This window comes from Leptonychotes weddellii, unplaced genomic scaffold (genome assembly GCF_054177405.1).
Source record: "Leptonychotes weddellii isolate Sample4059 unplaced genomic scaffold, ASM5417740v2 HiC_scaffold_2408, whole genome shotgun sequence".
In the NCBI taxonomy this organism is placed as follows: Eukaryota; Metazoa; Chordata; class Mammalia; order Carnivora; family Phocidae; genus Leptonychotes; species Leptonychotes weddellii.
In genome coordinates this window covers 1,127-13,203 of record NW_027831085.1, presented here as the reverse complement: position 1 = coordinate 13,203, position 12,077 = coordinate 1,127, and the positions used below count along the sequence as shown (strand labels likewise).

Here is a 12,077-nt window from a genome sequence, read left to right as displayed (position 1 = left end):
CGTCCCCAGCTCAGGTGGATGGCTCATCCTGGCTAAGTATACTTGCCTTCGGGCTTTTCTCCGTGGCTTCCTTTCAGTGAAGTTTCAGTACAGTGAGATGGGAGCAGCACTCCTGAGCTCAGGGTCCCCCAGCTGAACGGGTATGCGGTCAACCTCCGTGTGCTTCCAGATTCAGTTGAGTAAACCTGTTCGCACTACTTCTGAACTGAGGAGAGCCTGGGCCTCCTGAGCCTGGAGGGAGGGTAGGGGCGCACTGCAGGCCTCATGGTGGTGGGAAGAAAACCTTGGGCATCAGTTGGGAAAGCAGTGTGTCCCTCCATTGCATAGCTGACGCAGGGGGTGACCTTAGGGGTTTGTGGTCTTTGTTTCCTTGTTTACTAGGAACTCACCAGGCGTCTGGGACAGGCCATTTGTTCTTGCCCTCCTTCCGTTAGGGAGAGGGTCTTGTGAGTTCCCTGCCAGCGCCAGCCCCTGCCCCCCGCGTCCTCCTGACTTCTGCCGCCTTCCCGCCCTGGCCTCCAGCCACTGCCCTGGGTGTCTGTTTGCTCTGCCTTCTAGTCCCCGTATCTGTCTGTCTTGACACATTCATACTTTTTTGTTAAAAAAGCAAATGCTTCTCTATCCACATGCACAAGAATGGAGTTGGACCCTTACCTCACACCACATACAAAAAGCTGGATCAGGGACCGAAATGTAAGACCTAAGACAATGAAACTCTTAGGGGAGAATGGAGGACACGACTTGGCGGTGATTTCTTGGATGGGACACCAGAAACCAGCAGCTGGACTACTTGAGAACGTAATGTTTTGTGCATCGAGAGACGCTGTCCAAAGAGTCAGAGGCCACCCACAGAGTGGGAGAAAATGTTTGCAAATCACGGGTCTGATCATGGATTAATATCCAGAATACATAGGATGCTCCTCAAACTCAAGAACAAAAAAACTTTATTCAGAAATGGATGAAGCTCTTGAACAGACATTTCTCCAGAGAAGGTGCACCAATGGCCACCAAGCCTATGGGATACGCTCAGTGTCACGAATAGAGAAGTACAAATCAGAACTACAGCGATGGGGATGGGTGCTCTCCAAAACCAGAAACAGACACACCAGTGAGCCTGCACATTGTTGGCGGGAATGTAAACTGGTGCAGTCACTGGAGAATGAGTATGGGTGTTCCTACAAAAATTAAAAATAGAATTACCATATGGAGCTGCAATCCTACTTCTGGGTATTTGCCCCAAAGAACTGAAAGCAGGGTCTCCAAGAGATACTTGTTCACCCACGCTCACTGCAGCATTACTCATAACAGCTACAATACAGAAATAACGCAGGTGTCCACGGACAGATGAAGACAGAGGAACGGACATACGAAACGTGGCCCACCCATACAGTGGAAGGACGTTAACACTGACACTGCTATACCGTGTTTGGGCCTTGAGGACATCATGCTGAGTGAAATAAGCCAGCCCCAAAAGGACAAACACTGTGTGATCCACTTTTATGAGATGCCTAGAGGAGTCAAAATCATAGAGACAGAGAATTGGGGGGGGTGGACAGAGGGGAGTCAGGGTTCAATGGGCACAGAGTTTCAGTTCTGCAGCACGAACAGGGTTCTAGAGATGGATGTGGTGAAGGTTGTAGGACATTACGTCTGTATGTAGTACCAGCCAAAAGTGGTTAGAGAGTAGATTTTATGTTGTGTATTTTTTTAAAAAGATTTTATTTATTTATTCATTTGACAGAGACACAGCGAGAGAGGGAACACAAGCAGGGGGAGCGGGAGCGGGAGAAGCAGGCTTCCTGATGAGCAGGGAGCCTGATGCAGGACTCGATCCCAGGACCCCAGGATCACGATCAGAGACGAAGGCAGATGCTTAACGACTGAGCCACCCAGGCGCCCGTTATGTGTATTTTAACAGAAATTGGAAAAAAAAAATCCTATCTCTAAATGGATATAAGTGTGGTAGCCTGGATTGGATCCTGGGAGAGAAAAAGGCTGTTAGCGGAAACACTGGTGAAATGTCAGAAGAGTGGTTGGTTGGGCGGCAACGCGCAGGCCTCTCAGGTGCACGGACGGAGTGTGGCGCGTGGGCCGTTAACGTCAGGGAAGCCTGGCCAGGGCCGCACGCAGCCCCAGCTCTGGTCTGCCTGCTCCTCTTCTGTAAATGTACAGTTATTCCAAAATAAAACCTTTATTTGAAAAAAAAAAAAAAAAGCCCAACAAATGCATCCTTCGTCTCTGGGGAATGAGTGCCCCAGCCCCACGCTGGCCTCAGGTCACAGAGCACCCCGCGTGCAAGGCCCTGTTGCCCATAGCGGAGTCCATGTCCCGGAGACGGAGGGCGCCAGCTGGTGTGTGCGGGCCTGCCACGGCCCCGGCCGCAGCGAGCCCCAGCTGGTCTGCTTTCTGCCGTGCTGCTGGAGTCCTGCCTCTGGGGCCGCTTCTCGCCCAGCTCTCCATGTCCCGAGGAGCCCAGGTGCACGGGCAGTGCCAGGGGGGAAGGGAAGCAGCTGTGGGGGTGGTACAGATGGGCTGAGCGCGGAGGTCAGCCCCACGGGTCCCCACCCTGCAGGGCCCGCAGGAGGATGTGCAAACACAGTTTACGTCAGACTTTATTTTCAAAAGGACTCGGGCCAGCTTTCTCATTTTGTTCAAAATAAAGGATTCCTGTCTTCCCAGACAGTGCTGGATAAATGAGACGGCCCTGTGCCCATAGGACCCGCTGTGGGCATGCCTCCTGGAAACCAGCTCGGGCAGAGGAGCCCCAGGTGGCCCGCTGCTCCCGGATATCAGCGTCTTGCTTCGATTCCAGATGTGCTTCCAGGTGCTGAGAAACCCCAATTCTGATTGCTCAGGAGCTCTGAGAGCATCACGTAGTGTGCAAAAAATGCTACTTGGGTGGGACCGCCTGAGAGGAGCGCGGCCATGGCCCTCGTGTTCATGGTTGTCAACGACACTTGTCTCGTTTTGTCTTCGCAGTCCGTATTGGTGTGTGCACCCTGGGAGGGTGTGTTTGAAGAGTCATCTTAAAGCAAAGATAGATTTTGGTTATTTTCTAGAGTCATTAAGCAGATTTATTCCTTTGAATTCATAATCCGAAAACCGTAGATTTGTGTTGCGTGCCGAACGGGTAGACTTTGGAAGTGCATTCTGTGTAAAGACGAAGCAGTTGTGTCAGGGACTCTGGGCCACTGGAGAATTGTAGGAATTGGTTGGTTTTAAAGTCTCACACCCCAGCAGGTACCCACAGACGGGCCTGTGAGAACGGTGGCCATGGGGGGCGGGTGCTAAGACCCAGTCTTGTGTGTGCTTGCAGGAGGGCGTGAAGACAGAGAACGACCACATCAACCTGAAGGTGGCTGGGCAGGACGGCTCTGTGGTCCAGTTCAAAATCAAGAGACACACCCCTCTGAGCAAGCTGATGAAGGCATACTGCGAGAGGCAGGTGCGTCCCCCCCGCACTCTGGCCCCCGTGCCTCTGACGATGAGCAGTGGCTCTGTGACAGCAGCTGGTGCCCAGCTGCTCCAGGCTCTGCTGTACTGGAAGTGTGTGCGTGTGCATGAGTATGCGCATGAGTGCACATGGGCCTGAGTGCGTGCGCGTGCATGAGTGCGTGCATGTGCATGAGTGCACGTGCACGAGTGCGTGTGCATGAGTGTACGTGCGAGTGTGTGGGCATGAGCATGTGCAGGAGTGTGTGCGTGTGCACGAGTGCGTGCACATGAGTGTACGTGCACGTGCACAAGTGCATGGGCATAAGTACGTGCACGAGTGCGTGTGCATGAGTACGTGCACGAGTGCGTGTGTATGCATGAGTGCGTGCGTGTGCACGAGTGCGTGCACATGAGTGCGCATGAGTGTACGTGCACAAGTGCATGTGCATGAGTACGTGCACGAGTGCGAGTGTGTGCATGAGTGCGTGCACATGAGTGTACGTGAACGTGCACAAGTGCATGTGCATGAGTACATGTGCGAGTGCGTGTGTGCATGAGCGCGTGCGTGTGCACGAGGGCGTGTGTGCATGAGCATGTGTGTGTGCACGAGTGCGTGCGCATGAGTGTGCGTATGAGTGTACGTGCACGAGAGCGTGTGTATGCGTGTGCGTGTGCACCAGTGTGTGTGCACGTGAGTGTACGTGAATGTACGCAAGTGCATGTGCATGAGTACGTGCGCGAGTGCGTGTGTGTGCATGAGCGTGTGCATGAGTGTACGTGCATGTGCGTGTGCACGAGTGTATGTGCACGAGCGCGTGCGTGTGCACGAATGTACGTGCACGAGTGCATGTGTGCCTGAGCGCGTGCATACGCACGAGTGCGTGCGCATGAGTGTGCATGTGCATGAGTGTACGTGCACGAGTGCGTGTGTGTGCACGACTGCGTGTGTGTGCACGAGTGTACATGCACGAGTGCGTGTGTGCATGAGCGCGTGCGTGTGCACGAGTGTGTGCACATGAGTGTGCGTGTGCATGAGTACGTGCATGAGTGTATGTGCACGAGTGCGTGTGTGCATGAGCGCGTGCGTGTGCACGAGTGCACGTACATGAGTGTGTGTGTACATGAGTGTACGTGAACGTGCACAAGTGCATGTGCATGAGTACGTGCGCGAGTGCGTGTGTGTGCATGAGCGTGTGTGTGTGCACGAGTGTATGCACGAGTGCGTGTGTGCATGAGCGTGTGCGTGTGCACGAGTGCGTGTGTGCATGAGTGCATGTGTGTGCATGAGCGCGTGCGTGTGCACGAGTGTACGTGCACGAGTGCCTGTGTGTGTGCATGAGTGCGTGCGTGTGCACGAGTGCGCGTGTGCTTGAGCGTGCGTGCGCGGTTGCGTGTGTCTGTGTACGGGCACGCACGCCCCTCGCTGGCTTTTTCCTTCCGCTCCCGTTGGTCTTCCATCTGACGGCGTGTCAGCTCTTATGTCCACAGCCGTTTCACACCGCCTGCTTCTCCTCCCAAGCCGGACACGTGTGGCGGCGTCCTTCGGATACGCAGGTTGCAGAGTAGTGGACACGTTCCTTCTTGCAGCGGCTGGAACACGTCCGTGGAGACACGGCCGGCCGTCCTCACAGCTCGGTTGCGGAGAGTGCTTGATCCTTCCCTTCCCTTACCGGCGCCGGCAGCGGTGGGCCGGGTCACCAGCATCCTCCCGGTGACAGCCTGACCCTTTACTGTCGTCGTCGTCAGTGTCTCCCACACATCGGTGCTTCGACCCTCGCTGTCCGTGGTTCTCACTCACACGCGGGGACCTGAGGCCCTCCACGTCCGTCCGCGCGGCCCGGCCCCTTCTCCAAGGCTCCCGGTTCCTCTTAGGGGGAGGCAGCCTGTGTCCGCGTGCTGTGCACATCCTGGTGCTTGGCTGGTTCCGTTCTTGGCTCCCATAGTGCTGGCCTTGGGGCTTCTGTCGTGACAAGAAACCCTGTAGGAAAGCTGCGTGCCTTCCTCGTGTCCTCCGTTTTCAGGCCTGCTCTTGGAGGCCTTCCCTGCCCTCCTCTGCGACTGCTGCTTTTTTACTCTTTCTCTGTAGGTGTGTTTCAGTTTGTTTTTTCACATGTTTGGCTTTAGACGTTATTTTCCCCTAAGAAAGGTGGACATGCGGCTGACACTGCCCTCCCCGCTCGCTCCTGCCCACATCCTGTGGGGAGATTGCTCGGGATGTGCTGGATTCTGCCGCGGCCGAGGAGGCGCACGGTGGACTGCCTCACATCGGCTCTTGTCTGCATCGGGGTCTGGGGTCTGGGGGTCGTGTGTGGTTTTCCGGGTGTTTGTGTGAATTCATCACCCATGTTCTCCACCCGCCACCCCGGGGGCACGTCCCTGCGGTCCCAGCCGCCCCAGCCGCCCCTTCCTTCATGCCCCGCCACATGGCTGTCCTCGCAGAACCACCTTAGAATCATTCCTTCTGGAGACTTCTTTGGCCTCCATCCTGTGTATTTTCTGGATTAATCTTCCCCTGTTTCGGCAGAGTGTGTCTTCCAGCATCTTGCTCTGAAAGGGTCTATAAAATGCAGCGTCTTTGAGGTATTGCGTGTCTGACGGTGATTTACTTTTCATAAACCTTCATGCTTGACCATTTCTAGATTGAAATTCAGTTTCTTCTTTCGGATTTATCACACCGTCGTGTTCTTTTGGTGTTGGAGTGGCAAGTACAGTAACATTCTGATTCTCTGTCCTTTGATGTAACTTTGCTCTTCTCAGAGCTTTTGGGACCTTATTCTGTGTCCTGAAATATCACTATCATCCCCCCTCCGCCCCGAGATCAAGGGTCAAGGGCTCCACCGATGGAACACTTCCCAGGTTGAAACTTGTTTTTAGTTGAGGAAACACAGCTTACGTCCTCTTCCGTCCTGTCCCCTGTGTTTGGAACACCCCTGCACCTTGGAGCCCCTGTTCTGGACCTGTCCCTCGGGAGCGTCTGCCCACCTGACATCGGGCTTGGTTGTTGTTGCTGTTGGTTTTCTTTCTGGGAGATTCTTTCAACTTTCTGGTCCCACCTTATGTGGACACTCTTGCATCTGCCACAGTTTCCAATTTCCAAACCATTTCCAAACCTTCTTCGTTCTTTCTTATTCTTTGAGGGTTCCTTTCCCCAGTAGCAACTATCTCTTGTTTTTTGGCTCCCTGAGGATTTCCAGTGTCTCTCTGTGTCCTCTGGCCCCTCCCTTCCCGTGCCCGCTGTTCCTTCCTTCCTCATTGGTTGGATGGCTCGCGCATTTGAGGCTTTCTTTCCATGTCCCCAAGTCCTTGGTTAACTGCTCATATCTAAAAATGAATCCCAGAAAGCTGGCGAAAAGCTGCATGCGTAGAGCCCACAAGCCATGGTGGGGTGGCCTGCCAGGCTTGGTGGTTTTGGGAGGGCGGGGCTCGCAGGTGTCGCAACCTGTGAGTCATTAAATTTCCCAAAGTGGACCTCCCAGGCTCCTGTCTGTGCCCTGGGCGCGCGGCTGGACGGGGAGAGGGGGCTTGGCCGGCAGTGCTGTCACTTGTCCCTGGTGTCCTGAGCCCAGGACTCAGAGTCCACGTCTCCAGAAAGTAGATCTTTTGCCCGTGGGAGGGACAGTGCCTGGCCGCTTGGGGTTGGGGGAGGCGCCTTCAGCTGGGCGTCTGAAAAGACCTTTCTTGTGTCAGCTTCCAAGCAGTCATCCAAAATCAGCCCCCAGGCCTCTGGGGGCTCTAGGCCTTGTTGCGCCCACCCCCACCCTGACCTTGGGGTCTAGTAGTCAAGGCCCTGCAGCTCCCAGCTGGAGGCGATGTCTGTCTCTCCGCCTTCTCCTTCCTGTTCTCTTCGTCCCTGGGGGTCATGCCTTAATTTTTTGGTGTCTCTTCAGGAGGGAGCAGAGATGCATGTTTTAATCCTGCCTATTCCGTTTAAGTGGAATCAGAATTGCTTTTTAAGAGGGGATATTTGTCTTCCCCAACCATGTTCATCCTGCCCAGGATGCAGGAAGTCTGCACATGCTCCTTCCTGGACGGAAGACGCTCTGCTAGGCCTCCCGCGGGCCCCGTGGCCGGGGCTCCTTCCCGCTCGCACACGGTCCTGTGACCCAGGCCTTACTGTCACCTGACGGCTTCTCCCACGGAAGTTCTTAGAGGGTGGTGGTGCCAATGGTGTGGAACTTCTGCTCGATTCTGAAGGGAAGTGGGGGAGGGGCGGGGCAGGACCGGGAGCTGGAATGTGTGAGAGCTTCTGGAAGCATCCGTGCTGGGCATCACGTGAAGTGGATTGTAGGCCCGCTGGCCTGTTTTTATAATCAAGTGGATCATAAGTCTGTATGTTCAGAATTCTGATATCTTAAGCTAAATGTTTTATTTTTTGGAATTAATGTGTTATCTGGAAATATCTAATGATAATTGGTTTCTCTTTTCAGGGCTTGTCAATGAGACAGATTAGATTCAGGTTTGACGGGCAGCCAATTAACGAAACAGACACCCCCGCACAGGTACGAAAGCCAGCTGCGTGCGCGGGGGGGCTCCTATGGCTCGCATCTGGTCGCGGCCACGTGGGGCGTGCTCACCCGAAAGCTGCCAAGGGCGCTCATGTAGAATACTTGACATTTCTTAATGGTTTTAATGAGTAGGTTATTTAATTTTTAATTTGGAGTTCAGTTTTCCAAATGAGGCAAGTGCACTTGGTCAGACCTCATCCTGCATGCTGGGGGATGGGGCGGAGGACCAGGTGCTGACAGTGGTTTCAGGGTCACGGCCGGGGTCCCCCGCTCCGGCCACCTCTCCCGGCGCCCGCCCCTTGTATCTGGACACTGGATTTGCAGCTAAATTGCTGGCCTGATTCTTGTGCCCTTTCGGTATTTATGCACAAGGGGTGTGGGCGGGAGGGACAGGCACACATGCTGTCACTGTCACGTGGTGTTTGCTCACTGCCACCCACCACACGCCCATCCCGCTACCTCCCTTCACACCGCAGGGGAAGGGCGTTGGGCCCGGAAGGAGGAGGCTGAGGTCAGTGGCTCTGCTGCCGTTCGTCAGCTGGGCGACCTTGCGATCGAGAGCCGCTGACCCTCTTGGAGTCTCCATCCTTCTCTGTAATGGGGATGCCTGTTTTCTGTCCTGCACAGCGTTGTGAGAGTCAGTCGGAGTGGGTCACGTGGCAGGACCGCACAGCCAGAGGCTGTGTGCGTGCGCACGCCCCCTCTAGGCAAGCTCACGCCGTTCACCCGGGGCGCCAGGCTGCAGGGGTCCTGGCGGTTGGGAGGCTGGAGGAGCACCCAGGCTCTCCTGCCTGCCCGTCATTCTCGCTGCTGCTCGGGTGGTGTCTGAGCCTGGGAGGGGCCCTGCTGTCCCAGCCTGAGAGCATCCCTGGGAAATGTTCCTGCTTCCAGCCTCGGTAGTCTCTGTCTGAATGGGCAGAGATCGGGGTAGATGTTTGTGCGCCCCCTGAGCCAGGAAAAAAATCCGGCAGCAGGAAACGTTTGCACCATCCCCACCCTGGTCTTGAAGGAGAGGGAAGGAGCTGAGTGGCAAGCCAGCAGTGCTCCCTTGCTCCTGCAGATCCTCCTCGTGTGACGTAGCTTGCTTTGGAGTCCATGGACACGGCCCGTGGCACTTACCGTGAAGCGTGTGGTCCTACTGGTCCCCAGGAGTCCACACCGCTCATTAGATACTCCTAAGTGGAATGGGATTTTGTGTCGTGTTCAGTAAAAATTATAGACACTTTTTATTTTTTTTAAGATTTTATTTATTTATTTGACAGAGACACAGTGAGAGAGGGAACACAAGCAGGGGGAGTGGGAGAGGGAGAAGCAGGCTCTCCATTGAGCAGGGAGCCCAATGCGGGGCTCGATCCCAGGACCCTGGGATCATGACCTGAGCCGAAGGCAGACGCTTAACCGACTGAGCCACCCAGGCGCCCCAGACACTTATTTTTTAATGAGACTTAGTTTTCTTTCTAAAGATTTTATTAATTTTAAAGTAGTCAGTACACGCAGCGTAGGGCTTGAACTTACAACCCTGAGATCACGAGTCCCATTCTCTACTGACTGAGCCAGGCAGGCGTCCCCAGAGGCTTAGTTTTTCTATCAAAGTCCTTAGCTTTGACTATGCTTTTGTGAGTGCTGCTTGGTGGATGAATAGGGCTCATTGGAAACCCACAGCTGGGCATCGTTCCCCGCATGGCACACACGCAGAGAGGCCGCCGCACACAGGTGTGGTCGGGACGGTGTTCTCCAAGGGGAGGAAGACTGTGTAGTGAACCTGCGTATCCGTTCAGGTGGGCATTTTGCATTCCTGCAATGGCGAGGAAACTAACCGCTTTCCCCTCTCTCACCGCGCCGGTCCCGACGACCCGGTCAGCTGGAGATGGAGGACGAGGACACCATTGACGTGTTCCAGCAGCAGACGGGAGGCTCGTGGCAGAGCGGCTGTCTCTGTCCCCTCCGTGTTGTCCCTGCATCTGCTGAAGAGTGAACAAGGGACCGTACCCATCACAAAGGAGTCTGCGGAAACCCGGGGACAGTCACCAAAATTACTTCCCTCTCTGACATTTTGTGAGGGCAACTCAGAACTCTGTCTGCAGGGGGGAGCCTGCAGCTGGAAGCGGGCCAGTCACACTTGTCTTTGTTGGGGTGAAATGAGTTGTGAGGGTTTTGGGGTTTGTTTTTGCTTTCATTTTTGTTTTTTCTCCCCTCTAACTTTGCCCCCAAACTTGTGGTCTGAATGTCCACTTTTAGTCTAGATGGGGATCTGACCCCAGGGGTTGATCCCTGCCCCCGCACCGCTTATTCCAGTCGAGAGCTCACGGCACCACAGTGGGGGTGCTTCTGTTGGACAAGTTTTGGGGGCGGTTTGGGGATGGGAGACAAACTTTTACTATTTTGTATAGGCACAGGTTTTTTAAATGCTAAATATTGCATTTCAGGATATGGTAAAGTTGAAGGGAAAATACTGGAATGCTTTTTAAAAGGTGAAAAGGAAAATAAGCAGGTCCTTCAGTAACGTGGCCCTGGGCATCAGCACCCACTGCCTGGAGCCTGGGGCCGCAGAAACGGGCCTTTCCCCTTAGTAGAGAAGAAAGCAGTCCCCATGTGTCTCACTTGGTCATGGTGTTGTGGCCTCAGATTTCTCCTCCTCTGAGTAATTGTGGTCTCTCTATAAAAAAGCAAGATTCAGTATTGCTGAATTTGCACTTGTTTTTGTGTGAAAGGCCTGCTTCAAAGTATGTTACCCATGGAGCCCATGGAAAGGTGACTCTGTGTCGCCCTCACGGATTTGGGCTGTGCTGCTTTCCAAATAGGTATGGGACTTACGCTTTAGTATATGAGTTCAGTTCTGTGAGATGTTTTGGGATCTGTACCAATTAAACTGATAGTTTTCCTCCTGTCTTTGTGTATGGACCCACTGCTGCCTTGTTCTAGTCACAGAGCATGACCATGACCGTCATCTCTTGCTTGCCTGAAATCTTGCTGAAGGTGTTCGCATTTCCTTTGTGTTTTGCTGTTTGGGCGTGGGTGGGATGTCTGCTGGCTCTGTTCTGTTTATTCACCAATTTGTACATGATCTGTTGTCCTTTGCTACTGTAAACAGTAAATATAGTTTGGTATTCTGTCTCTGGGCTTGTACTAAATACTGCATTTGGCTGTGGGGCCATATTGTCACAGTGCCGTATCTGTACGGACCATTCGGTGAGACCACTGACATTTTAAGGCTAGTTGGGGAAAAGTAAGTGTTCACCTGATGGCTGGTCACACATGCGGGTCCTGGCTTCTCCTCTCATTGCTCACGAGCTCTCCCAGCCTTTGGCTGGGCTGAACCGGCATCATGACACCTTTCCTCTCCTGGGTGTCATCTGTAAAGAGAGGTTAGATTTTGGAAGCAGAGGAATGTGGACATTAGTCTGGGCTTCTCTAGGTTTTTGGTGTTTGAAGGTAAGACTGTTTTCCTTTGTGCAGTGGATGGCCTCACTTATCTGAAAACATAGTGTTAGACTACATTTTTGTATGCTTCTACCCTAAAATATGCATACTTGGAGGCTTGTTTGCATTGTTAAATTTCATTCAGTTCAGCAGATACTGATTGCCACGCTCAGGTACTCAAGCTGCATCCATGAACAAATGAGACAAAAACCCCTTGCTCTCGTGGAATGTGTTTTCTGGTTGTAGGAGGTAGATAGTAACAATCATATGTTATGCTAGTAGATTATACAGAACGTTATAAATTCTGTACAATAGTGTAGGATGTAGGTAGATGTAAATATTGTGGAGGTAAAAACTTTTTTTTAAAAATATTTTCTTTACTTGAGAGAGAGGGAGAGCACAGGCGGGGGGGAGCAGCAGAGGGAGAGGGAGAATCAGGCTTCCCGCTGAGCAGGGAGCCCGACACGGGACTCATCCCAGGGCCCTGGGATCACGACCTGAGCTGAAGGCAGATGCTTAACTGACGGAGCCAGCCAGGTGCTCCAAAACTTTTCTTTTTTAAAGTGTGTAAGTCTCTTCATGGCAGAGCCGCAAAGTACTAAATGTATTTACTTTCTTTGAAGTCAGTAAGAATGGGGTTCTGAGAAGCATAAATAGATCACCAAATCACAGTAGGTCAATTGGGAATAGAACCACCATAATAATATTAAAAAAGGA

At 53.2% G+C, this 12,077-nt stretch overlaps 1 protein-coding gene across 1 annotated transcript; it reads left to right on the top strand.

The window, feature by feature from the left end:
• Positions 1 to 2,925: 2,925 nt before the first annotated feature.
• On the top strand, positions 2,926 to 11,054 carry LOC102750867 (small ubiquitin like modifier 3). The gene is made up of 4 exons (XM_081810379.1): positions 2,926 to 3,007; positions 3,264 to 3,445; positions 7,863 to 7,934; positions 9,802 to 11,054. Exons 1-4 carry the CDS (start codon positions 2,926 to 2,928, stop codon positions 9,913 to 9,915), a joined length of 450 nt encoding a protein of 149 aa, XP_081666505.1. The 3' UTR covers positions 9,916 to 11,054.
• Positions 11,055 to 12,077: the final 1,023 nt, after the last annotated feature.